At 40.7% G+C, this 27,295-nt stretch overlaps 1 protein-coding gene across 1 annotated transcript; it reads left to right on the top strand.

Annotated features, from left to right (window-relative positions):
* Window positions 1-22,210, top strand: calb2a (calbindin 2a). Its single transcript, XM_086029539.1, has 11 exons — window positions 1-302; window positions 6,116-6,192; window positions 6,267-6,356; window positions 8,253-8,333; window positions 10,904-10,960; window positions 15,818-15,895; window positions 16,734-16,789; window positions 16,902-16,941; window positions 17,058-17,111; window positions 19,457-19,528; window positions 21,730-22,210. Exons 1-11 carry the CDS (start codon window positions 212-214, stop codon window positions 21,844-21,846), a joined length of 813 nt encoding a protein of 270 aa, XP_085885665.1. The 5' UTR covers window positions 1-211; the 3' UTR covers window positions 21,847-22,210.
* The last annotated feature ends 5,085 nt before the right edge of the window (window positions 22,211-27,295 follow it).

The following is a 27,295-nucleotide window of genomic DNA, read 5'->3' as shown; positions in this document are numbered from 1 at the left end:
CAGGAAAAGACACCGCAAGAGACACATGCGCCCATCGAACGGATGGTGATGAGATCATGTAGGTGCGAAATGCGCCCCTAGCGGTTAGAATAGAGTTAAAAAGCAGCAGGCGATCGGCGACGCGCCACTGTGAGTCCGACGCTTGAGTTTGACAAGAGCCACAGAAAAGTTAGCAGCGGACTTGAGACGTGCAGCATCCGCGCAGATCATCATGGCCAACAAAGCACAGCCTCCTCACCTGCACCTGGCCGAAGTCACCGCGTCGCAGTTCCTCGACATCTGGAAACATTTTGATGCCGATGGTGAGGCCGTTTTTGTCCAAGTTGTGTTATTTTGTATTTGGCATCAACGTTCGGCGCTCTTAACAATGGTGATGCAATCAAACGCGTGAAAAAAAATGTAAATATTTTATACCGTCATGCAGCGAAAAAAAGGTAAAAGTCTATATTGTATTACTTAAAGAGGCTTCACAAGGAGACAGTGTTAAAATGTATTTAATGAATCATAATTGGTCAAAGCGTGTGCTCATTGCATTGTTTTCTTTATTTTATTTCAACACATAGATTCAGATAATCACTGCTTCTAAGAATCGCGAATTTAGAGGGGGCATTATTACATAATGATGCATCTTAATTGACACTAATGCGCAATTACTGCATACAATCTAACAATATGCACGGCTTTTCAATAACCATTTAAACAGTCATTAGGTTTGATTCGTGTGATATGTACATTGCAAATAATCATTTAAGACTAAAGTGAATACTTTTGAGTGATGCTGATTAGATGGTTTAGTTTCGACTCATATTGGTCGACGATTTGTCAATAAGTGCAGTGTCAGGTGACACATTTATGCAGTATGGAAAAAAAGCCTCCTTACCATAGGTTTTATTGATCCAGTTTCTGTCCGCATGGAATTATCAATGACGTAATTCATCCATAGTATTTCATCCCTCCTTCCGTGCGTGCGTGTGTGTGAGTTCATATGTATATATATATATATATATATATATATATATATATATATATATATATATATATACATACGTGTGTGTGTCTCGCTTATACTTCGGGCTTGAGAATATAAATAAGCAACCACAATTATTTTCTTTAGAAGTAAAGGAAACCAGAACACTCAAATGAACATTAAAATAATGAGCCAGCAGGCTGATTGATTGTCATGTGAATATCTCCCATTTGAGTACTACAAGTTTAAAGTTTTGCTTATTTTTCAACCAGTCATCATCCTCACAAACTCTACCTGCAGATGATGAAGGCTAAGCCCATTTCACCTGCTTTACACGTACACTCCCCAGCGTATTGATCCTCTACAGTCTGTTTTGACGACGCCTGCTCATGTGCTGGAAGTTATTCCACAGAGAAATGTGGAATAGTCTGCTTGGAGAGTATGGATATCAGCATCACCACTGTTTTGGTTTTGGAGTCCTATGTTTTTTTTCTTTTTACATATTGTACTTTGCAATAAGCTACTTTGCTAATCAAATGTGGCCAGTGCATCATCACATTTGGCTGCAGTGTGTGAGTTCTTCCCTCATTAGTGGGAGTGTCTTCTTGCTCAGCAGAAAGACAGGAGAGCTAATTTGTTTGCTCAGATTGAGCAAACATCACAGAGTTTGTCGCTAAAAATACACGGGAGGCGATGCATCCAGAGATGATGAAACCACGTATATTCCCCTGTTGGCACAGGATCAAATCTCTTCTGGATTGCGCCCGCATCTTGCAGCTCCTCTGTGCTGCGTCCTTCTCATCTTTCTCTGCTGTCTCGGTCAGGTCTTTTTAATCCATTCCGTTCAAAGCTTTAAAAAAAAAAAAACACCTGCACTTCCGCCGGCTAATTATAGAGCTGTCAACATTTTTTGTTAAGATGGCTATGAAATCTTGAATATTAATCCAAATCACCCACGCCGAGAACAAACATTTGAAATTGCTGGACTGCAAGTTCCTTTGACTGCCAAATGCTCTTTACACAGTCTTTCAATATGCATTTATATGGCACTGCTCGTCGTTCGGAGTGCTTTAGAATAAGAAACTCAATCAAAAGAAAAGCAGGTTAACAAGCATCTCTTGGGATGTGTGACGCAGTAGCCCAACGAGTGTGTACGCTTAAAGTGCTTTTGCAAACCTTTTACCTTGCTGGCTGGTGCAGACTTTGAAGGTTTTGAGTTGCACAAGTGCCTCATTCATGTGTGAGAGTTTGTTCTTATAATCTTCAGCTCTGTATGTAAAAGTCACCCGCTGTTTTAGCAGTGTCATAAAGTCTGCAATCCAGTTACAGTATTTTATTTGTCACATATGTACAAATAGGTGGTTGCAATTTTGCCTGTATTCTCCATCATGGATTTGACGTAAAACAAAGATGTGATAGATGGTAGAACATTAACTTAAATTTCAGATGTCTCCAAAAAAATATAGCATTTTGGACCAAGTGACATGCTGTTAATTCTTTACAGTCATTTACTGCCTGCAGTCTAGAGGCTGTTGCCATCACAAAAATAAGTGTTTGGTCCACAAATGTGCTTTCCCAGGCCTTCACTGAAGCCACATTTGATTGCGTCTTGTTTGTGGGCCTTTCTGCCTTCATAGTCAATATGAAAAACAAACTCGATTGTATTGAGAACACACTCTAAAAACAGTTGGGTAAAAAAGGACTCATCCAGTACTTGTGTCAATTTGACTCAACATTCTGGGTTGTTTTGCAGAAAACAACCCCAAAAATGGGCATCCATCCATCCAACCATTATCATACTGCTTATCCTCACAAGGGTCGCGGGGCGTGCTGGAGCCCATCCCAGCTGTCTTTGGGCAGTAGGCGGGGGACACCCTCAATTGGTTGCCAGCCAATCGCAGGGCACACAAAGACAAACATCCGCGCTCACAATCACACCTAAGGGCAATTTAGAGAGTCCAATCAACTTACCATGCATGTTTTTGGAATGTGGGAGGAAACCGTAGTACCCGGAGAAAACCCACGCAGGCACGGGGAGAACATGCAAACTCCACACAGGAGGCCGGAGCCGGGATCGAACCCACGACCTCTGAACTGTGAGGCGGACGTGCTAACCAGTCAACCAAGTGCCGCCCAAAAATGGGCAGTTTTGCACAAAACAACCCCAACATTTGGGCTGTTTTGTACAAAAAGCAAGAAAGTGGGTCAAATTGACCCAATTTGTTGATCGGTTCATTTTTTACCCAAAATTGTGTTATTTTTAACACAACTGTTTTTAGAGTGCTTGACGGTTTATCTCAATGAATCTCGAGTTTCCCTCTGTCTCCGCCCTCTTTCAGAGCCACCCACTCCTTTTCATTTCCTCATTCCTTCAGTTCGCCCAGATGAGTTTTGTCACAGCGTAGTTCTGCTGTCTGTCATTAAGAAAAATCGGAGTCAATATATGAAAAGCTCGTTAGGCACAGTGTCATGGAAAAAAGTTTCTGTTGAATTCACTCAATTTTATTTCGTCAAGTGGTTGCACGAAATATAATCATCTGGATTAAGGTATTTTTTTCAATACATCTACTAAAGAAATCTAGACTATACATCTACCAAATAAATGTGTCTGTATTCAGATGATTATGTTTCGTGCAACCACTTGAAGAAATAAAATTGAGTAAACAAAATTGGTGTATTGAATTTACTCACTTTTATTTAGTTTTTTTCACTTTTATTCGTTTTTCATTATATTTCACTTTTATCAGCTGTTCTGGAACCGGAAACTCAAGCGTTTCCTACCTCAGAGTAGATCAACTCAGACTGTATTAGACTCAGAGTATGATGAACCTGCAGTTGTTTCAAACCTTCTCTGTTTACATTCAGGGAGACCTAATTTTATTGTTGACATGAAGAGGACAATTTTACCCAGGACATTCTTGATTTGGGTTGAATTGCTTTTTTTTTCATCATGGATAGGATTGTGTCATCTCCCATTTCTTCTACAAAGAATAACTGGAAATGCTTTGAAGGCAACAAAATAGAATTTTTATCAATGACCAGGTCAGTGGCCTGATATCAACCCAAAATGAGAAGTTTATGTTGTGAAAGTGACTGAAAAGTGATCTCAGTAGAGTTTGCCCCAGCTGACAGTCTAATTAGCATGCACCATATTGTACAGTGCATCTCTTACTGAGATAAACCAGAAACTGTTTATAGTAAGTCTTGGAAATGAACATTTCTATATGCAGACTTAAACAAAAAACACATGCATATATGTATGGTACAGTGATACTGTATATGGGTCTATTCTTTCTTTCCACTGTACACCCTGGGGAAATGCATTCATAAAGTCATTTTTTATTGACATCTTATGCCATTTCCCTTGTATTTAATCGCAATGTACGTGCACTAATTGTCTCTGAGGTCACTTCTCCCCAGAGAGCTAAATGTCAGTAAGACCTACAGGAGAGAGGCTTCATAGCAGGGAGGCTGTCCTACTTATGGAAGCAGCAGGAGCAAGCAGTTATGAGTTGTGATAACATCACTAAGGAGCACATAAATGCCCCCCCCCCCCCCAACCCCCACACACCCACGCATGCACCCACAGGCTCACAAACTCGTGCACACACACAATGTTTGTGTATAGAACAAAGCCGCTAAATGTCAGTAGAATGGAGGAGAAGATGAGACCATGCAATGATAAGTTTAAGGAAGAGGAGAGAAAGTAGATGACATAATAATCTTTGTTAATGTTAAATGAGGCTCGTCTGCCTTCCGGGGCTTTAAAGAAGCAGCTTATCAAATCGTCTGGAGCCATCTATCCTGTCATTTGACGGGCCTGGTAAGAAAATGTTGGCACACATTCACATACAGTATACTACCTTGGTGAAAGGAGCACCGTTATTTGCTTTCTGAATGACAATTTTCCTGGCAGAAGAACACTCAGAATAAAAATAAGGCGTAATGTATAGTACGCCTGCTCTGTGATTGACTGATGGACATTTCAGTGTAATTTGTGGCTTATGCCCAAATTCAGCTGCGAGAGACAACAGCTGCCCCATGACCCAACAGAGTAAGTGGTAGAAAATGGATTGATGGTTAGATAAACTACTGCTATCATGATGAACAACATCTAGTTCACCAACAACACTGAAACTGTTTTAACACACAAGCTTCACAGATGTGAAAACAAATCAGAGGCTGCTCATGTTCCCCTTTGCCCTCTTTGCCACTCCACTCACTGATGAGTCTATACATAGATACCTCTGGAATAAGAGAACCAACCTTAGGATCATTACGTTCAAAACACTACAAGATGATTTTCCACAAATAGCTTGCCAGTATGCGCATGCATCGCTTTATGTTATTTAATAGGTTAATCTATTGAGTGAGAAGGGAAGGAAGAGTGTGACTGGTAAAAGGCTCATGTTTGAATCGATACCAAGATGCACACATGAGATTTAATGGGCACTCTGGACATATCTGTGCAGAAGATGTGTCTGTCTGAATGGAAAGCTGTTTTTATGAAAAGTATACAGCTTGGTCCAAAGTATTTGGATAATCGTTAGTTTTTAGGATTGTGATGGGAACGTTGCCCCTGCCACCATCGTTTAGCTGCTATAGCATGCTGTCTTCATTTCTTTGATGATCACACAAAACTCATGGATGTGGAAAATAAGTTGTGTGGACCAACAGTAAATAGACACCTGACAGTAACAGTTGATCAAAATCTACGGTCAACCTTTAGGGTCAACCTTTGAAATTTTAGAGAAAGAGCTTTTGGGGTTTTTTTGATCCCAAAAGTGTGGTACCACTACAAAAATTGCAATAAGTTAAAAAACTATAATAAGTAGATACAAATCCAAGTAGCCTCATACAATATACAATACGATACCATTTTATTTATATAGCGCATTTCATAACAGCTAGAGTCGTAACAAAGCACTTTACAACATGATACAACAGAACGGAAGCAACGAATTAACATAAAAATGTTATATAAATAATGATAATAATTATCATTCTTATTCTTATGAATACTAATAATATTAACAAGTATTTACAAGTATCACACATACATGCATTTGAACCACTGAAAATTGAGTTTATCATTTGTTTGAATTTCATTCACTCATTTTGTGTTTTTGTGTCTTTTTTCTCTAAAAGGCAACGGTTATATCGAAGGGAAGGAGCTGGAGGGTTTTTTTCGGGAGCTGGAATCCGCCCGGAGGGGAGCTGGCGTGGTGAGTTAAGTAGGCTCTCATATAAAACATTCACTCACATTTTGTTTTTACTTAGTTATATGTTATGTTTGAAGGACCCTTCAAACCCAACATTCAGAGAAAAGATGAAAGAGTTCATGCAGAAGTTTGACAAGAACAAAGATGGAAGAATTGAGATGTCAGAGGTAAGACACTGGGTGGATGCCTGTTATTCTGCATAGAAGTTTGTACTAAAAAATTTAAATGGCATGTGCAGAGGAAACATTAAATGTTTTTGAAATGCTCCAGAAGAGAATGTTTGGACCAGTGGTCCCAAACCTTTTTACAATACAGTACAGCACAGTACAATACCAAAATAAATAAATAAATAAATAACACAGTGAAATGCTTGATCTATTCTAAATAATACCTCTTCGTAGGAAAAAAAATGGTTGAACAAAATATTTCTTACTATCTTTTGTAACAATGTAATAAATAAAACAGTAGTCTCACAAGGATATTAATTTAAGAAAAAAGTCCCTTCAGTCTTAAGTTTTCTTGTTCCTAATTGTTTTCTTGTCGATCATGCCGTGTCTAAGAAAAGGAACTCAGTCAACTTTACATATACTCTGCTCATACAAATTTTTGTATTTTTCTGTGTCCATATGAGCTTCGAAATCTCCGACTGGCAGCTTTATTAGACATTGAAATATATATACGTGCGAGCTTTGCACACTCCCTTTACATGTGACGTCACCGTCCTCAGCTGTGAACCGTAAACACAACGCACCTCTTGGTCCAGTGACTTCAAGCATGGCAGTGAAACACAGACGAATGAACGCCATGTCGTTTCGCTTACTTATTCAACTGGGTATTCATTCCATCCCATTTTTGCAGCAAACAGTTATCTAAGGCACTCACACTTGTAACTGAGCACTCAGTACTCAAAGGCAGTTCTCAGGTCCAGTAGAACTAAGGCTAAGACTTTGCCTGCACCTGTGTTCGGGCGGATATCAACTCATCAATCAACAAACAGCGCAGTTCTGCATAGATGTTGACAAAATGTGGCAATTGGTACTCAACTCAACTCAATTGTATTTTTTTCTGCACTTTTTACTGGTCTGTCCTCCGTACTCCCCCTGTGACCTGGGCACCCTTCCGTCATCGTCCCTCCGCCCTTATTCATGAAAATAATCGTCCTCCGCCCCTGTCCGTCCTTGTCTTTTCAAAGCGCTTCCATCCTTACATTGCGTCATCGCGCACCTGCCCCAAACACACACACATTATTTAGAGCTGGCTAATTTCCTATGCACATTCACTTAGCGGCTGGGAGTACCGTGAGTTGTTGAATTGTTTACAACTGTTTAACCAAGATAGCATTTAGCTGCCAAAACAAACTAACTAGACCGGGGGCCCGCCAGGGGACATCTCGAGAATATTTAAGATTGCTTTATAACGCAATACTATTGTGTTTTATTGCTAAACTTTTGTGTTATAATAAGTTTCAGTTTTTATTGCGCTATTTTGCAATAATTATTTGATTGCAATAATTATTTGGTTGCAAAATGACACAACTTTATTTTAGGAGGAAACAAAATACTTCCACTTCCAGGTTGAGTGTACGTCAGTGCTCGCAGAGATTTTTACGCTCTAGAGATGTCCCAGACAAGGACATACTTTGCATGCAAAGGGTTAAGGTATGTACTAAATGTTAACAGTTAGTTAACAAAACAAAATTGCTATGCACCTTTTTCCTATGCCCAGTTCATACCTTATCCCAGATTACACACACAAGTAGAATGCAGTTAATTAAGGTGGCTCTGTGGTATCGCAGAAGAGAACAGTGGTCTTGCTTTTTAAAAGAACCGAACACAACAGTCGGTACTTGACCCGGTTATTGACGAATAGAGGGACGGACAAAAACCCACTTTCCTTTTTAAAAGACTTCTCATCCTACGTCCGTCCAGGACAGAATGCCCATCTCTGGTTATTTCATTATCCATTTGCAACTTTACAGACAAAAAGTTTCAGATACTATCGCTTAAGAGGGTTGACTCTTTTGTTCTCATCTCTTCCATTTCTATGTCATTCTATCTCTGTAGCTGGCCCAGATTCTTCCCACTGAAGAGAACTTCTTGCTCTGCTTCAGACAATTTGTCAGTTCCAGTGCTGAGTTCATGGCGGTAAGCATGTTTGTTTATTAATGTTATTTTTATTTATTATTATCTTCTTATGCTACCCGGTCTCAAGAAGACTTGGCTTAAAGACTTGCAGTACTTTTGCCATTCATTCATTCATTGTAACAGGTCACATTTTCCTGCTTTTCCATGTATGTGTCAACTAGCGACTTGCTCTTTGTACGTATGTATGTTTGTACTGTATGTATGCATATATTTATGTTTGTATCAGGGCACGGTTGGAGCAGGAATTGGACCCAAAAGCAGACATGAGACAAAAATGGGAAAGTCTTTATATGCAAAAATTCCGAGTAAGGCAGAGCAGGGCATGGAAGGCAAAACGTTCTGACAATGTGTAAGTGAGTAACTCCAGCTTACATACAGAAAAAACACAGCCAACACTTTGTGACCAAATAAAGGACAAAGCGACTAGCAACATAAAGGAGGGAATGACCCAAACCCAGACACAGTATCATAACATCAGGGTTATTATAGTTTGGAAATTTTAATTGTACAATATACAAAGTAGTTTTTATTTCGTTTTGAGTTTTGTTTTAAAAATTCGTTTTCTGGGCGGCTTTGTTAGTTTTTATGATTTTTTTTTTTCAAAAACACTTAATTTTTGTTTAATTGTAGTTACTTAATATTAGTTTTCTTTTTTTTTTCCTGTGTTTTACTTATGTGCAAAATTAAAAAAAGATCATTGTATTGTGTCGAAAAAAATGATTGTAGAAGTAACATAAAGCTGTCCTCAGAGCATTGAAAGCTACATGGAATATGAAATAATTTAGTCACCCAAATCCCTGCTGAAGATAAGAATATGGCAGATTTTGTAGTAGATTTGCAGCAACAAAAGAATGTATCCAATTATGAACCAATTGCATGCAGCGGGAAATGTGTCCCCGGTGTCATTCAGAGGAAATAATGGATTGAAAGAGGCAGGGCAAGTAAAGGAGAATGTCTGGAGGATACAAAGGATGGACGAGTGCAAACAGTCACAGAAGAAACTTAATAAAATGTCGTTGGGAAGCTGAGAGCCAGAGCTTGAAAACATAAAACAAGAAAGCAGGTCTAATCAGTCCCTTGTTGAAGGGTGTGTAGAGAAGAAAGTGAGCAAAGAGATTTGAAAGGGTTACAATGAGAAACCAGGACCTTCTATTTTCAGGGTCATGTATAATGGATAAGAACACTGCTAGCTCCTCTGCAGAACCAAGCAAACGAGAAGGGGAGCGATGGGGACGAGAGGAGATGAGAAAGGGGGAGGACCATCCATCTTTGACAAGGAGTCCTTCTTTGGACATGGACAGCTACTAGATTAAAACACTCATTAAAATCACTGTCGTTGTCTTGCCTGTAACTTTCTGTCCCTTGCTTCCTTTGTTTGTGTATATTAGTGGGAATGGGAATTTTTCTTTTTCCTGTAGGAACAATGTCTCTTCACAGCTTGTAACACACTCTACTGGGGTTTAAACAAAAAGGGTCCTATTTTGGTAGACTGGTACAGGGCCCTCGTCTTAAAAACACTCATAATTTCATTTTCATGCAACCGCAAGTGTAGTCCAGCGTGTTTGGGGCCATGTTCATGTCGGCGTTTCGGCACACAGAGTTGCCTCACCCCCGACTCATCCATCAATTTGCTAACAGCTTGCTGTGCCTCACTGGCCATTTCTGCCTCGCCCCCAGCGCATCTGTAAATTTGGTTACAAAAAGTGGACTAAATTTTAGACAGGCTAAATGAAGGTCTATTTTGTAGCGCAGGTGGTCTAACGCGATTTTGCTGTATTTGAGCTAAGTGCAGGCAGACAAAGGTGGCGCTCATGGTATTTCATTCATAAATATGACACCAGCGTGAGCCAATCCCTAGTCTGAATCATTGTAGAAATTAATTGAATGGAATAGAATCATCATCATTTAAAATAATAGTTAGCACCCCAGGCATCCAGCTGGGAGGGGGCATCCACACAGCGCCTGCACATCCCGCACCACCCCCAGTTCCCACGGTCAACGTAAATATATTAGGTGCACGTTGATCTGCTGATCAATAATAGATTAACGTGCATGTTGAAGGGGCATCCTGCTGGGATACAGGGGGCGTATACTTTGAGAATGGTCCGTCCACATCTTGAATATGAAAATGTAAGGTTGTGTATAGTGGATACCAGCCTGAGAGATACTTGGCGAGCCGTAGGCCCGGACCTTTAGCTCAGTGGTTAGTGCTCTGCGCTCCCAAGATGGTTGGGTGGTTTTCTTTTTATGCAATGACAGTCACAGCATACTCGGTTGTGCGCTATGACCGCCCTGAATTTGATTCAAATGAGGGATGCCATAAGTATACTGAGATTGGGGAGGAAAACGTCTACTTCTGTCCCACAATGTTGCACACAGGCACAAACGCCCAATTCTACCAGTGCAAAGTCTAGCAAAATACTAAAGTAAAAGAAAACTACACCTATGCCCTAAATTTGACTGTGCTTTGCGCTAGACTTGCACCCAGCATGAAAATAGGTCCCAAAGAGTTCAAACTGGAAGCAAAATAAAAACTCAAATGTAATTTTTATTTTCTCCATTTCTTTCAGGCATGGCGGCGATACGATACAGACCGCAGTGGCTACATTGAAGCCAACGAATTGAAGGTTTGAATTAGATTTTAATAAGATTACCAAACAATGGCAACTTGAATGACGGAAATGGCATTAAACACAGTTGCAACCATACCAAAAACACATTTAACTCTTGGATGGTCATGAATTGTAATTTTTTATTTGTCTTTTTTTTTCTCCTCCCCCTCATTCACTCAATCTTCTGAGCACAGCATTCGGCCTAAATTGTTATAACCAGCCACTCTTTTCCATCATATACATATCGCAGGCGTCAGGCGGAATCCTCCAAAACCTCCAAAATCATCACTTATCTGGAGCCCCCAAAAATGCTTGTTCAATTTCAATCATTACCATTCAATCGTCATAGAGAGCAAGCCATTTTCAACACTTTAGATTAGTCAGTAATTTGTAAAAATAACACCCACACGTGTGGCCGTGTTCATCATTTATTTATATTGTCTTTGCTTGTCCATTTTTGTGGACTATTATTTTTGCTTTTCCTTTGCTTCTCTCACTGGCATACAAAAAATTAATTTTGTGTTTTGATTTTTATTCAGTTGTAATGGTTTCTGTTGTTACCGTCTAGCTGTCAACTGGTGCACACCAATAAAAAGAGAGAAAAGCATTTTAGACAAACAATCTCCTACTTGTACTTGTGATAGTAAACTCATAATTACCCAGTTAGAATGATAGCAGATGTGGGTACTTAACTACAAAGTAGGGTTGAGTGCTGTTTAACTATATACATGAGGTTTATACTGTATATTTATATGCATACACATGTACCACCCACATATATAAAAAAATATATACATTTGAAAAAAGAAGGAAAAAAAATATATATATACACAACAGCGGCACGGTGGTCGACTGGTTTGCACATCTGCCTCACAGTTCGGAGGTCGATCCCAGCCCCGGCCTCCCTGCGTGCAGTTTGGATTTTCTCCCTGTGCCTGCGTGGGTTTTCTCTGGGTACTCCGGTTTCCTCCCACGTCCCAAAAACATGCATGGTAGGTTAATTGATCATTCTAAATTGCCCCTAGGTGTGATTGTGCGTGCGGCTGTTTGTTTGTCTCTGTGTGCCCTGCATTTGGCTGGCAACCAATTTGGGGTGTCCCCCGCCTACTGCCCGAAGACTGCTGGGATAGGCTCCAGCAGTCCCCGCCACCCTTGTGAGAATAAGCAGTATAGATAATGGATGGATGGATATATATACACATCACACATACAGTATACAGTAATATCAAATGTTCTGCAGTGTTGTACGTATACTTAAAGATATTGTCGCTATATTTAGTGCTTTTTTTTCCTGCCTATTGTAGCAACTATTTTTCAACTGATAGCATTAATGCCAACTGTGATCCACATTCCTCTTGTTAATATATAGATATGTCATTTTAATATGGCTGATTATACTTTTTTGACCAGTTTTTATTATAATGTTTTACTTCCTAATTATAACATACGGGCTAACTCTAACCCATAGCTACACCAGCAGCAGCTACTGTAATTAAACAATACCGCTTTATATAAAAATATTCATGTGGCATACGTTTTCGACGCCAGCTGGCTGTCACAGACGACAATGGACTTGGGTGGCCTGAAATAATGATGGAATGATGACTGACAGAATGATGATGGAGAGACGTGCCCACCATTGTATATTAGGAATGCACAAAAAATAAATAAATAAACAAACAGTCCAAAAGGTGTCCAAAAGTTTATTTTCAATTTTGGTCTGAAAGACTTTTGTCACCAAAACAACACGGCAGAAACAGGTGAGCTATGATGAGGCAAGCATGTGCATGTGCGGAGCAATGGTGATGCATTGACATGGGGGAATGAGCCCAGATCCAAATTTCCCCCATCGTGCCGCCTGCCATTGGCCCAGGAGGAGAAGGCTGGCTCGTTGCCAAAGACTGCCTCTCCGGCGGTCACGAAAGCGTGTGCATCGCTTGGAAGGAAATCACAGAGCACTTCCTTGTAGGCTGCATTCACACTGCAGAGCATGATGCTCAACCGGGACTTTTTGTTAAATCCAATGTTTTTATGTATTCGTTTACATTCTAAAATCAAAGATGGCTTCTTATGTGAATGGAATGCGTGAAGTGACATGCACGTGCACAAAACCGGCGCAGTGTTTAAATATATTCTCATGTGTATGGTATCTCGTTTCTCTATTTGCGTCTTTCTAAGTCCTCTCTCCTCCTCGTATTTATGTTAGCGCATCCCACCAGAGATCCCTAGAGAAGACGAGGAGATTCACAGAGGAGCGAGCTGGGAGAAGGAACAAATGTTGACAAATTAAAGATGGCGTCACGTCATTGACTCGTGTAACATATCAACTTTTGTGGCAGCAAATATGTCCATTTTATGCTTTATGTTTCAAGTGTGATTAAATTAAAGTCAATGCGATCAACACTATTACACTTTATAACGTTGCCAATGCAACCATGAACCTGAGTGGACCATCCCAAGTGCATCTCATCCCACCCACCATTACCTTGCACACTCATTTGGAGTGACTCGTAAATATGTATAAAGTGTTGATATGTTGCTCATGTAATGTGTTGAATACAAAAACAGCATAGAAGGATCAAAACGTTTTTATTTTCTTCATTTGGCCAAGTGGCACTCCGTCATTAATGACGGAAGGTCCACTTACAAACAGTTCACTTATGAAAACGTTCTGTCAGCCATTTATATTGGCTGCCGTCGCGAATATCTAGTACTTGAAAATAAGGCTAGTATTGGCCCAGTAGCTATAGTTGGTATTTGGTATTGGTACTCCCCCATCCCTATGCATATATATGTGTGTGCTAAAAAACAAACACAAATGGATATTTTAAGCATACAGTATTTCAGTTCAACCACTCTTGAGTCTATGCTACAAGACATACCTAGCTAAGGAGAAATAAGATCCTACAATCTGCCTCACTGTCAAGGGGTCCCAAGATCGATTGTCAGCTAAGGTCCTCGTGTGTGGGGGGTTGCAGGTTTGCATGTTCTCCTCTTGCTTGCATGGATTTCCGTCTGGTACTCCTGTTTTTTCCCAGACCTCCAAAACATGCATGTCAGGTTAAAATTGTTCATAGGTGGGAATGGTTGTTTGTCTCTACGTAACTTGGGATCATCTGCGACCATGGCGGTTGCCCAAAGTCATGTGGGCTAGGCACTGTAGAAAATGGACGAAGGGATGAGAAATATGACACGGTAATCTGTTTGTGCAGTAATTAGCTGCAGCTGCCATGCTTGCCATACAATGTTTCATAACCAACTACTGTATCTATGAGTTTTCAGGAGGAATTGCTTTATTTGATAGACACAATAGCCAGAGGTATGAACAAAGATGGGCACTTTACCCTATTTGGCCGGTCTGTCCTCCATCTGTGATCTGGGCACCCTTCCGCCATCGTCCCTCCGTCCTTATTTTTAAAAAAAATTGACCGCCGACCCCGTCCATCAGTCCCCCCCACCACACACAACACAAAGCGTCATTCGGTATTAGACCCGGTTAGGGACGATTACAGGCACGGACGAAAACCCACTTCCGTCCTTGCTCAGTCCGTCCTTTTTTGAAAAACTTCTCATCCTTTGTCCGTCAGTCCACCAAAGAGGTGTCCGTCCGGACCGTTCCATCCATGGGACGGAATGCCCATCTCTGGGTATGAAATGTGTCATTTACAATCCTCTGTGCACATATTGGGTTTGAATTGAGTAGTCTGACTCACAAAGAGCTGGACACCAAAAAAGAAAAAGTAATACATACCTACCTTATGAACAGAGGGAGGGCATTGTACTTACTGGTGGCGAAAGTTTTGAACTGGTCACTTACAATAAGGTCCAGATTTATTTCAACATTTTCAGGTTGATGGTTTTGTGATTTGGCCTTTATAAATCACTTCAATGGAACTGCAATTTGACAATGACATCATTATTTGCAGAGTACCTCAATTTTAGATGATCAACTTGGATAAATTGGTATAATTGTAAATACAATTAATGTTATTGAATTTTACAGTTGAAAAAAAGAATCCCTTTTTATGCTTGGATGAAAATCCTTGGCAGTCAATAACTGCACATCTCCTTAGTTTGAGATTCCTGCCTGGAATTACAACTACTTTGATAAACAACAACATTATGTTTGAGTGAAGCCAACATTTTCTGTTTACGTTTCGTTTTCAGGTGACGCTTCCAAAATGAAAGCAATCAGTATTGTTTCTACTATCCACTTTGCAGAAAACATTTCCTTAAATTTTGTTAAGCAAAGTACTATGGGAGCGAACCGGGTCACCTCATGGTTACATAAGCGTGTTTGTTGTTATGGGATCACATTTCCAAGGTGCAAATAAGGTATAGGTCCTTCAACGCTTCTAAAAAAAATTTAAATATGAGCTTGTAGGCAACAGATGTGAAAATGTGGCTGGGGTTGGGCGTATATATATACAATAATATATACGTTTATACCTATTTGTGTCAAAGTAACATGTACAATGTACTTTAGTTTCTTTGGCTTTTTCTTGAATCCCTTTGCAGATTTCAACAGTTTTCATTTTAATTATGTATTTCAGGTTTGTTTTTCCCTGATCATCATCATCATCATCCATCCATCACATCAAAACTCTTAAAACACAAAGAATCAACAGTGAAAATGCACATTCCAGTTTATCTACTACTGCCCGTTACAGTTATATACTTGTATATAACAATTAAAGACCTAATCAAGTGGCTAACTCGCCCTTATGGTTTCAAATATACTTTAAATGTTATTATAAAGAAGTAAACCATGCAGTATATGACCAAACATTGTGTCAAGACCCTTCTCATGAAAAGGATCATTGTACACCGATTCTGCAATTATGAAATGTTTGTTTTTGTGTGTGCGCTCAGGGCTTTCTGTCGGACCTCTTGAAGAAGGCTAACAGACACTACGACGAGCAGAAGCTTAACGAGTACACACAGACCATAGTAAGGCTCTTTCCCAAGTGTGAACGCTCTCGCAAACACACATTTATTATTTACCGGTATATAATTATTATTTATGTTAAGTAGATTATGTATTGAACAAAACTGAACTAAACTTAATTCGTAGTTACAATTTGGAGAATAGGAGGTATAAAATATAATTAAGTTGTTGATGTTGAGTTTGATTTATTATTTGTATTTATTTAAAAACCATAATGAATACAAAGAACACAAACATAGAAAGTCTAGTCTGATCAAAGGTGATGTTTTGTGTAAATTTTACTCCGAGGACTTCCATTTTACGCCTGAGTGGTCTGGGCAGCTCGTGTCCTGCAGGTTGTGTGTTTACAAGCCAGATGTGTGAACATCTGCTACTTCTTGGAGGCCCCAGAGGTGACCTGACCTGATTTGGTGAAGCGGGTTGCTGATCACACATGGCTTCACTTCAGCACATCACTTTAATGCAAATCTTCTTTAAAGATCTGCATAAGAAAAAACATCAACAATGACGTTGGGGATTAGAGCGGCATTTGAAAGTAGCTTGCTGTTTAAGAACTATTGAAGATGTTCTTCAACTTTATTTAAATACTGTACAATACAATGACTATTTGTAAATATGGACATTAATTTAGGCTGATGTGAAAAATCCCAACTCACCTTGAAGTAACTATTACGTTGTCCCTCCATTGACCGTCTTTGCAAAGTTCTGGATTCAATTTAAAGTTAGCCTAAACTGCGATCTATTTTTCTATTGCTCACCATGATATCATACTGACTGCATTAACCTATGAATAAGCTAACTTCCTCTTCTGCCTCTTCCCAACGCTGCTTCGCTTTGTAGCTCAGGATGTTTGATCTGAATGGAGATGGGAAACTGGGCCTTTCAGAGATGGCAAGGTAATGTGCAATTTCACTTCCCTTGCCTAATGTTTAGGTTGAAACACATTGTCTGCATCTTGATATAAATGAAAACTATTTTGTCCACTGATTAAATTCACCCCTCTCCTAGACTTCTACCTGTTCAGGAGAATTTCTTGCTCAAATTCCAGGTAGGGTACAGCAAATAACAAATAGAAAAAAGTCTTCTATAATGTATTTTATGAATTAGTTAGCTTATTAATTTTTACCTTTAAGCAAAAGTAGAATCATCTTTTTATTTTGAAAGGGTGTCAAGCTGACGAGTGAGCAGTTCAATGCGATCTTCACATACTACGACAAGGTAGGTTGTGGAACCAGGCAATTTAATACGTTTCGGGAGAGAACATAATACACATAATAATGAATAATGCACACAGCTAAACAGTACCGAAACCAGAAATGAATTGCATTACTTTGCGGCATACGTCAGCCGGGAGGAATGGCCTAGAACATTAAAAGTATATATTTATATAATATATTGAATATTTACAAAGTAATTTGACTTTAATAATATCATTACAGTAGATATCACCTTTAAAAATATCAATTTAGCTCAATTTTGAACACATTATAACATATATTTTTTTAAATGGATGAAAGTTAATCAGGCAGGCGGGGTGGGCGGAGGGGGGGGGGGGGGGTTTGTCACGCGCTTCGATCGGCCACGATACAGGCCGGCCGTTCGGGATTGCATTGCACCACCTCCGTGTTTCAGTGTAATCAAGCAAAGCAATACAATAATGGAGTCACCTATACAATTGCATTCTTCATGTACAAAAAAGTTCCAAGGTCACTTTTAATGGAAAGTGGTGACTGTTTAAGTTAAAATGAGCCGAGTATAAAAATTAATCTGTCCATCTGACACAAAAGATCAACTTCATGTCCACCAAATCAAATTTGACCAATCTGAAGCTGCTATCCAACATTGTTTGTGCTTGCATGTCAGAGTCTAGATGAAGTGTGAATCGATGACCGTGTGTGCGTGTTTGGGGGATAAACAGTGTGTAATTAGTGTCATCATCCTGATGTAAGTGCTGCTTGAGGAGCACATACTGCTGCTGCCAGTGGTTCTCTAACAGAGCACGGTGTGTCTGGTCGGTTGAACCCTAACAAGGCTCACAGCCAGAGCCCCAAATTAAGTCTCAAGTGCGTGATGGCGTGCAGTGATGGCCGAGCGTTACACAGATTGCTTCGATTTCTCACGATGCTCTGCTTGACCAGATGTCTCCTCAAAGTCTAAGAGTCAAAGAGAAAGTTCTCTTTTTTTCCAAGATCTGTGAAATTTCAGTCAACAGAATTCACAGATTATCTTCGAAAACAAAAACAAAGCAGATTCTTTTAGTTCTCTGCGATCTTAGAACAGAATAAACAGAAAATGGACGCATATTGTTTTGCGACAATTTGAAAAATCGTCATTCTTTTTGCTGCATCTCTCGAAGATATATCTTAGTGGAACATTTATTCAGAGGTGGGCATTTTGTCACTACTGACAGAAGGTCCGTCAATCCATCACGCCTGATGGGAAAGCTCAACAAAATGACCGACTAAGCACTGACGGAAGTGACACGTGCCGCCTATCTCACGTGTATTTGTTCACGGGGGTGAATATAATACACCAGGGTTGGTTTGAGCGGACTGCTTTGACTATATGTGGAAACGCACCGCCAGAAACGCTCAGCTTTGACCATTACTGTTCCGGATGTCACATGAGTGATCCTGTGTGCATTTGTTTATGCTGGCAGGATAATAGCGGCTGCAGGCAAAGGATTTACGATGGAGAGCGGTGATTAGATTTGCGTTTATCAGTCAAAATTCCGTCCAAGTCAGTCCACATCTCAATCTGATAAAAAGGACATAATGAGATACATCTGCAAGATGTACAGGTTGGATACTACAAATCCCTATCATCGCGAAGGAGTGCTTTTCGCAACTTTCGGGACAGCGGATGGGGAGAACAACAATGGTGAGTCCTTGTGATCATACAAAGGCTTGGAAGGTTACAAGTTTAGTTTATGGGGCGAGTGTACTTAAACTTGCATGGCCTAATCTTTGGGACAAGCATGTTACTCACGAGGCAGTGGGCTCCCTGGCAGGGCGGCCGGGTGGATCGCAGGGTGTCTCAGACTTGCTGTCAAGCGTGTGCAACAGATGGGGAAGCGGGCGGCGCTGATGCGCTTGCCCGTGGCCTTACCGGTGCTAGAGTAGAGAGCAATAATTAATTTAGGTTTGTGGATTTTCGGCGCTGTCAATTTGAAATAATATATAATAATATTATATAATGTATAATATATTGATTTAGCGAAGACAGGAGCAGAAGAGACAGGAGCACTAACATAGCGATGACAGAGTGACTGACTGACGATTAGGTTTGTTTCAGCTTGAAATAATGACGGACTGACGATGATGGCTGGCCCGGCTGCTGGCGAATGACGGAGTGGCAAACTTTACTGACGCACCCACCTCAACATTTATTAATAACAATTTCTTTAAATATTCTATGAGCATTATGCTGTTATGCATTCTGTGTTGGAAAAAATAATGCTAAGTTACCCAAGGAACAGTTTTTAAATAGACATATGTGTTTTTTAAAATGTTATGGAAGACAAGGATTAAAGCAGCACGTGTCTTTCTGCTGCCTTATTTCAGGATGGGAATGGCTACATTGATGAGCAGGAGTTGGACGCCCTGCTACGAGACCTTTGCCTGACAAACAAGACGGTAAGACAAGAGCTTTCGTAAATGCCTCATCCACTTTAGATGTTTTGCATTTTATAGCAGCACTCCCCAACCATTTTCACACTACATACTCGTTTCGGGGAATTTTTGTTATTTATTTCTCTCTATTCTGATCTTGCTGTGTTTTTTCATGTTTGTATTACGTCTATCATGGTACCCATGATGGGCTGTGTCAGCAAGGGACTCAAAAGCGCACCACTGTTCGGCCCACGGTCTACCATAGATGCCTGTATGCTCTCCACGTTATGATGGGCTCCCTCACATTTCTCACGTTCCGTCAAGGCTAGCTACGGATGCAAGAAGGATGCCGGGTAGTTTTAGAAAATGTTTGTGGCCACAGCCTACTCGACTGAAGCTCCCCTGCCGGGCCAGGCTTTATATGGTGTTGAGGGCTCATATCGCTGCTCGATAAATGTTTAATAATGTTAGTTTTCTATCAACAACTAATTCGTCTCTTGGACCAAAATATGCCAAACAGTCCATCATTTACATACACACTACATAGTGAACTCCTAGAAAATGCAACCCGATCTCTATCACTCTTTCACACACACACATATTAAGGGCTGCATTTTCATAGACAGCGCACCGAAGGCTGTGGCGCAAATGTTGGTGTATCCTCATTTCCATATCAGCGCAACGCTTGCTGCCCATGTTTGTCAATTTGGTAGACCCGTTTCTGCCAAGCTGTGATTTCCGGTCCAGCAAGGGTGTGTCCTTGGAAATGCGCCTGGTTGGTTGACAATTTGGTGGAAGAAAGCGGTGTGAACTAACATCTGCTCAGACTTCATCTAACTATTGGTACAGCTGGTCTGATGCACTGTGATTGGCTGGTGACCAGAATCTCACCCAGAGACAGCTGGGATCAGTTCTAGCATGCCCGCAACCCTAGTGCGGATAAGCAGTACAGAAAATGGATGGCTCGTCTGATGCAGTTTTGATGAATTTGATCAGGGCACAAGTAGACAGATTCTAAGCGCTACAGAATGTGGTGCATATGTGATGTATTTCAGTCGTCATTATGTGAACAGGGGGCATGAAACTCTCTGAATCGTTGAACTGTATTTTCTAAATCATCCCACTGGGTGGCACATCTATGCTAAGGAACAATAACGATGATGGGTGAGGGGCGGTCTCCAAGTGCCCATTTCTAGGTGCAGATGTTGCAACTCTAGTGCAGGGGTCTCAGCTCATCAGCAAGCTTTGCAAGTGTCTGATAATGATCCTGATCCTTTTAATCAGGTGTGTTGCAGCAAAGAGAGATAGGAAAGCAGGAAAGCGGCCATTGAGGACCAGAGTTTGATAACCCCGCTTTAGTGTGTGACTAACGTGCCGCATTTAAAAAGAATGAAAGGAGCTGCTTTGATTGGCTATTTTTTGTTCTTTTTGTTTGCGGAAATTTAAAAAAGACAACTGATTGACTTAGGACAGCTTGGGTATAGTTGTAACAGTTCTGCTGTCTTCCTCGCTAAAATAATTCAAAAGTGCTTGTGCAAATGTGCAAAGTGTTGCTTCTTTATTCAACTTCTTCCAAGATGAACGGCCTCGATCTAATACACCTCTTTCACTTTTTTCCTCAGCACCTATCAAATGCACGGTGCATTTGAACAAAGCAATTTGAATGCGAACAAACATTTAATTAAACAGGATAGAAACTAAATATTTACCCAAACACAAATTGCTGTGTGTTAATTAAATAATAAATACAAAACAATATATGTAAATCCACAATGAATATACAAAATGCATATTATCCAAATGCATGTAAATAAATGAAAATTCCAATTGGCTACTTTCCATGGGTCATTGAAAAGCATTAAAAGGCATTAAACTGATGAGTGCACAGAGGGTTTTTTTGTTTTGTTTTGTTTTTTTGTTTTTTTGTTTTTTTTGCGGATATGCAAATTTTGCATATCGTCGCTGTCCTGTGAAAAACACTTTTTTTTTTTACATGAATGGTGTTTCTGCATTATAAACATCGCATTAATGTGAAAATTATTTTTTTTTCCAAAAATTGGACATAAGTGATTTCACAGGACAGCGACGATATACCGTACACAGTAACTGGGATGCAAATGAAGTCTTCTTCTTGACTAATGTGTTTAGTTTTTTGACAGGAGATGCACATTCTACTTTCCAGAGCCAATCATACGTAACCTATCATGCCACCTCTTGTCCTCCAGGAGGCAGACTTGAAGAACCTGACAGTCTACAAGCAGAGCATCATGAGCCTGTCTGACGGAGGGAAGCTGTATCGCGGAGAGCTTGAAATCGTCCTCTGCAGGGAGCCAATTCAATGATTCCTGATCCTTTCTTGTTGTGTATGATTATGTCTGCTCTCCCTGCCCTCCTCCCCCAATAAAATACTCCCTTCCTGCTGCCTGGCAATAAAACACCAGGTGCATGTGCCGGACCTCCCATCTTTTCCTAAAGCTACTTCCAAATGAATGACAAATACACCATTGCCACAACATAGCTCTTCTCCGTTAACTCCTGTTTTCTGCAACCTGACCTCTCAACCCTAAAATGATCTTTTCTGAAACATCTAGCAAGCCCGAATATTCCATCTGAAGTCGTTTGATGCCATGATATGATTTGAATTGCAATGTTTGTTTTTGGCCAATACTGTTAATTGAAAATCTCAATAAAACGTCTCAATATCAATTCATATTTAATTCTATTTGTCTCAACAGACACTTGCCTCAGTCAGTGTTTGTCTGTAACCTGTTTTCTTTGTCCTATTTATTACTTCTGCAGTACCAGAGATTCAGCCTTCTTTGTTCAAAATTGTACTGTACAAAAATAAATGCACAAAGCAAGCACACAAGTGGAGCAGTAGTTAACTTTCCCGGTAGCAGTTGGGCAATTTAAGTGACTTGCCATACGGGGGGTGTTCCACCCTTCTGAATAACGCTCAAAAATACTGTTAATTAGAAATCTATTTCTAATAGTTGATTTGTGTCAAGATAAATACAATTAGATTCAATGAAATACAGACAGATGTTATTATTAACATGAACTAAATGAATTTATGAGCATTCATAAAACGGCAAGCAAAATTAGAAAAGATAAGCTGCCAAAAAAGAGGGACCTTGGCTGAGATGCTAATCTTAAAATGGCAGGATGTTGCATCGAATTTCTAGTCCTGTGTCCTCTAATCCTGTGTAATTGAGTTGACATGCTTTTAAAGTCTAAATTATACAGCAGGCATACGAGCTCCCATCTCACAGTGGAGCTGAGCAAATCCACATCAATTAATCAGAATTATGTGACATACAGATGCACTAGAAAAATGACCATCCCTGGAAATGTGATGACAATTTAGCAACTGATATGAATTACAGTATATATTTTGTCATCTTAACCAGGTAAACCAAAATCCCAAATAACATAATTCATACCTGCTGTTAAATTTGAATAAATAGCTAAAGGTAACTCAATAAAAGTAAAAACAAAAGTAACTATTTTCTCACCTATATTCATTGCATTCAAATGTGCATCTATCGTCAAATTTAGTGATGCATTTACATTCCCTCAAATCTAAACGGATGACATGATCATAATCAGAGAGGAAACGGGAGGCATGCACTGTAGATTTTTTGTGTCAACTTTGCCGAAGCCAATCAGTAGAAACAAACCCTGCGAATATAACCATTGCTTTATTCATTCACTGATCATAAGCACCCAATTATTTTATTTCTGGTTTATTGTAATATATCCATTAAACACATGTATACAAATGTGCCAATTTTGTGTACTTATGACACAAAAGCACACATGCAAGTCGAGTGACTTTAAAAAGAACAGAGTTCTTTGCGGTTCAGCAGTAAATTCATCCATTATCTAAAGGATTTTATACATTACTAATTGTTAGGCAATCATTACACAATCATTACTTGACTGTGCTCACATGATTAAAAAAGTTGACAAAACCATAGAATATGTTACCACGGACACACGATTAAAAAACAACAACAAAACATTTTGTTAAGGCTCTGCATGTCATAGAGTCATTCTACATACAGTATTTCTTAAATTCCAAATGTCTATTTAAAAAGCAGAGATGGGCATTCCGTCCCAGGGACGTGCGGGATGGACGGATGGATTGATGGAGGATGAGAAGTCTTTTAAAAAGGTAGTGGGTTTTCGTCCATCCCTCTATTCATCCCTAACTATGTCAAGTACCAACCTAAGGCGTCTTTAAACTCCCGTGTCAGCGCACCGACAACTGCCGCATTGCATCACGTGACTGACGCGTTGTGCTGCGAGACGTATTGGCAACAGGTCTGCGCACACGTCAGAAATTGTTGCTGCATATACGATGTCGCGCGACTTGTGAATCAAAGTAGTTTGCCAGCGGTGTGGATGTTATGTCATGTATGTGTGTGTAAAAAAGCCTACACACGCACGTACCACCTTCGCTGCCACCTTCCAGATCGTTTTCTCAATACAATTAAATGCATCGTCAAGTTATCTAGGTCCCTTTCTTGTAGCCGGCATGATATCCATTGTTGTCGCTGTTGTTCTGATCATTGCCTGGCAGGAAAATCGCCGACCATTGGCCATAAAAGGCAGAGGAAATTCCGTCGTCGTAGTATCAGCTGTAGCAGCACCCCTGATTTGGAGTGAAACGGCAAAACATTTTCAAAACAACGAATGTGGTTTGCGCAAGAGTATAATATAAAGGCAAACTGCGCGCAGCATTGCCGCAAGTGACGTGCTCGCGGACGTCGCCCGTGGGAGTATAAAGTACTCCAACCCCAGACGTGGTGAATGTTAATATGAAACCAGAGGTTATTTCATACAATTATTTTAATTCAGAACATTCTATGCATAACCAGTTCAGGGTGTCCCCCGCCTACTGCCCAAAGACAGCTGGGATAGGCTCCAGCACGCCCCGCGACCCTTGTGAGGAGAAGCGGTACAGATAATGGATGGATGGCATTCTATGCATATGTGTTTATGTTTTAAGCTTTTAACACAAAACCAGTGCAGAGCAGGAGTCTTCAATCCTGTTCCTCGAGGGCCGGTGTCCTGCCTGTTTTCTCTCCCTGCTACGGATATTCACCAAAGGTCTGCAGAAGCTGGATAACGATCCTGATCATTTGAATCAGGTGTGTGTTGCAGCAGGGACGGATGGAAAACAGGCAGGACACGGGCCCTCGAGGAACAGGATTGAAGACCCCTGACTTAGAGTATTCAAATAACCTGCCATGCATGTTTTTAGAATGGGAGTGGAAACCCGAGAACCCAAAGGAAACCCACACATTAAGGCCGGGGCCGGATTCGAACCCACGACCCTTGCACTGTCAGGTGCATGGGCTAACCGGTCGACCACTCTGCCGTCCAGATAATCAACATTTAATACATAAATTTAGTCTGTGCAAAGCAGCCCACTATTCCGCTTACTTCCTTCCTAAACATTAGTGATATTTTGGTGTATGAGACAAAGTGAAGTAACAACTCTAGCAGCGATTTTGCCGGCTAAAATGAAACACTTGAGCAAGCCTGGTTTGTTAAAAAGTGATCAGTTTGATGACTGTGTCAGGCTGTCAGCATCAAAGTGTGCGGAGTCCTGATGGCTCTTGCTGTCTTGCTTGCTTTTTTTTTTTTTTTCGTGGTTTGCACTCATTGCTATTTATTGATATTTACTGACTGTCTGTGTCCTAGAATTTGATAAGAATAGATAAGAACACAGATTTCGGATAGAATTTTCAAGCAGCCAACAGACAGATGTACCTTAAAGAAATGGCATTTTGCATTTAAGGAGGAGGGGCAGTTACGCCCCTGAAAGAGAACACCCACCACCTTCAACTGAAACGATTGAACAAGTTCGAAGAACACCTTCCAACGGAGCCCCCGAAAGAGACATAGCTAGATGTCTATCTGGACACTGTAGAGGTAGAAATGGACTGATCGAGGTTTTATGACTAAGTAACTTCCAATTGCAATGGACAGTCACAGATGAAATGAGGACGCACAATAGTGGAGCGAGAGTGACTTATGCATCCACTGGGACCAATTTTAGCCATGCTCGAAAGATTTGGGCAACCAATAAGGGGATGAAGGGTTTAACGTCATATCTCAAAAATTCAGTAGTAAATTTGTCTCAGTCTTCGCGCAAGATTTCAGTACTTATTGTCAAACAAATTTAATGTGTTTGGAAACAAATCACGAACATGACTTCACAGGGTCTTTAGGCTCTTGCATGCTTTCTACATTGCCTTTCAGCAGACCTCTCTTGACTTGAACTCTTACCACAGATGCGCACGGGGCTCAGTCATGGAGATGTCAGATGATAGCACCTTAGGGTTAACGCTATTAGCCCCTAGTGGGCTCACAGATGGCCCGACAAGCTTTGCAAAATATATTGATACACTTTTGAATTCAATTTTCCATTGACGATAACAAGCTGTCCAGACCCTGAGGAATCAGCACGCCCGTATCAAGATCCTCCCTCCACCATGTTTCACAGTTGGGATAAGGCTTTGTTAAACCCTTTTATCTAAACTAACTGTGCCATCTAGAGGACTCAAAAATACAACAACTAGTTAATGAAGCAAATTTGAAGCTTCAATTTCCCATCACTATGTAATCGCCAGAGCTGGGCACTTGACCATTTTTTGGCGGTCCGGCCTCGACCCTCCACCCTTGACTTGGGTACCCTTCAGGCTGCGACCCTCTGGCCATATTCATAAACATTTTCGGCCCCCGCCCCATTCCGCCCCCCGACCCCCCCCCCCAAAAAAAAAGCGGCCGTGATTGACGTCGCTGCGGCAGAGGCTTTTTAAGGATCATTAGCTGGCTAATTTACCATTCGAACCCGCTGTGGACACGCTTCAAATGCGGCAGTAGTATTTACCCAACTGCGTGCTTCCTTGCATTGCGAACCCCGGGGTTGGATTTGTCGTATTGTATAATTATTTGGGTCCAATAATAATAAAGAGTCATAAAAGAAGAAGTCGCAGGAAGTCGTAGTCGTGTTACTTATTTATTTTGCACACTTCCCCTCCTTCACGGCCTTCAAAATAAAAGCATACTAGCAAACCACTATACACTGCAGGTTTGGTATGGCGTATTTCCGGAAGTAGTGAACGCCAGAAAAAGTACATGAACTCCACCTTGATGTGCTAGCGTCTGAATATACTCGTGGACATAAATTGCTCTGAAACAAGTCGGGGGGCGTCGCTTAAAAAAGACAGCGACAACAATGCATATCGTGCCTGCTACAACCATAAAGAGATGACTAGACGATGCATTTAATTTTATTGCGAAAACGATCTTGAAGGTGGCGGCTATGGGGGAACGTGGGTGAATAGCTTGTTTACTTTGAGTGATGGGACTTTGCAGCAGCAGCAACGAGCTGCGTGACTCATCCGTCTCCTTGTGGGAAACTGTATGTCATCGCAACATGTGAGACGGCAACGTGCGCTCAAGCGTGTTTGTATTTCCTCATTGTCACATCACGTAACCCGTGCCTCCCACCTGCAACTGGGGCATACCATTACAAGAGGGGGCGGGGGGGCAATACCATAATCCCTATAAAAGCAGTTGTCGCTCGCGCAGACGCGGGAGTAGAAAGAAGCCTAAAAATAAGCCTTTCACTGAGTAGGCTGAGATTGAATTTGGCTGCCTCGCGAGCACGTCACACGCATGAGGGCCGATTAGTGGGCCGGACTAAAATCAACTTCCGGCCATGCTTAGTCCAGACATTTTTTTAAATTTGTCACCCCCCACCCCTCCGCCCCA

Source organism: Filicampus tigris, chromosome 4 (assembly GCF_054856515.1).
Source record: "Filicampus tigris isolate MCC_2025a chromosome 4, RoL_Ftig_1.0, whole genome shotgun sequence".
NCBI classification, from domain to species: Eukaryota; Metazoa; Chordata; class Actinopteri; order Syngnathiformes; family Syngnathidae; genus Filicampus; species Filicampus tigris.
The sequence above is the reverse complement of the archived record's forward strand: the minus strand, read 5'-3'. Positions and strand labels throughout refer to the sequence as shown.

What these genes read in the sequence shown, in the direction of transcription:
- calb2a (XM_086029539.1), top strand. Translation starts at nt 212, where the DNA reads ATGGCCAACAAAGCACAGCCTCCTCACCTGCACCTGGCCGAAGTCACC. An exon ending in CCCGGAGGGGAGCTGGCGTG is followed by an intron (nt 6,193 to 6,266) that starts GTGAGTTAAGTA and finishes TTATGTTTGAAG; the next exon opens with GACCCTTCAAACCCAACATT. An exon ending in ATTTCTTGCTCAAATTCCAG is followed by an intron (nt 16,942 to 17,057) that starts GTAGGGTACAGC and finishes TTATTTTGAAAG; the next exon opens with GGTGTCAAGCTGACGAGTGA.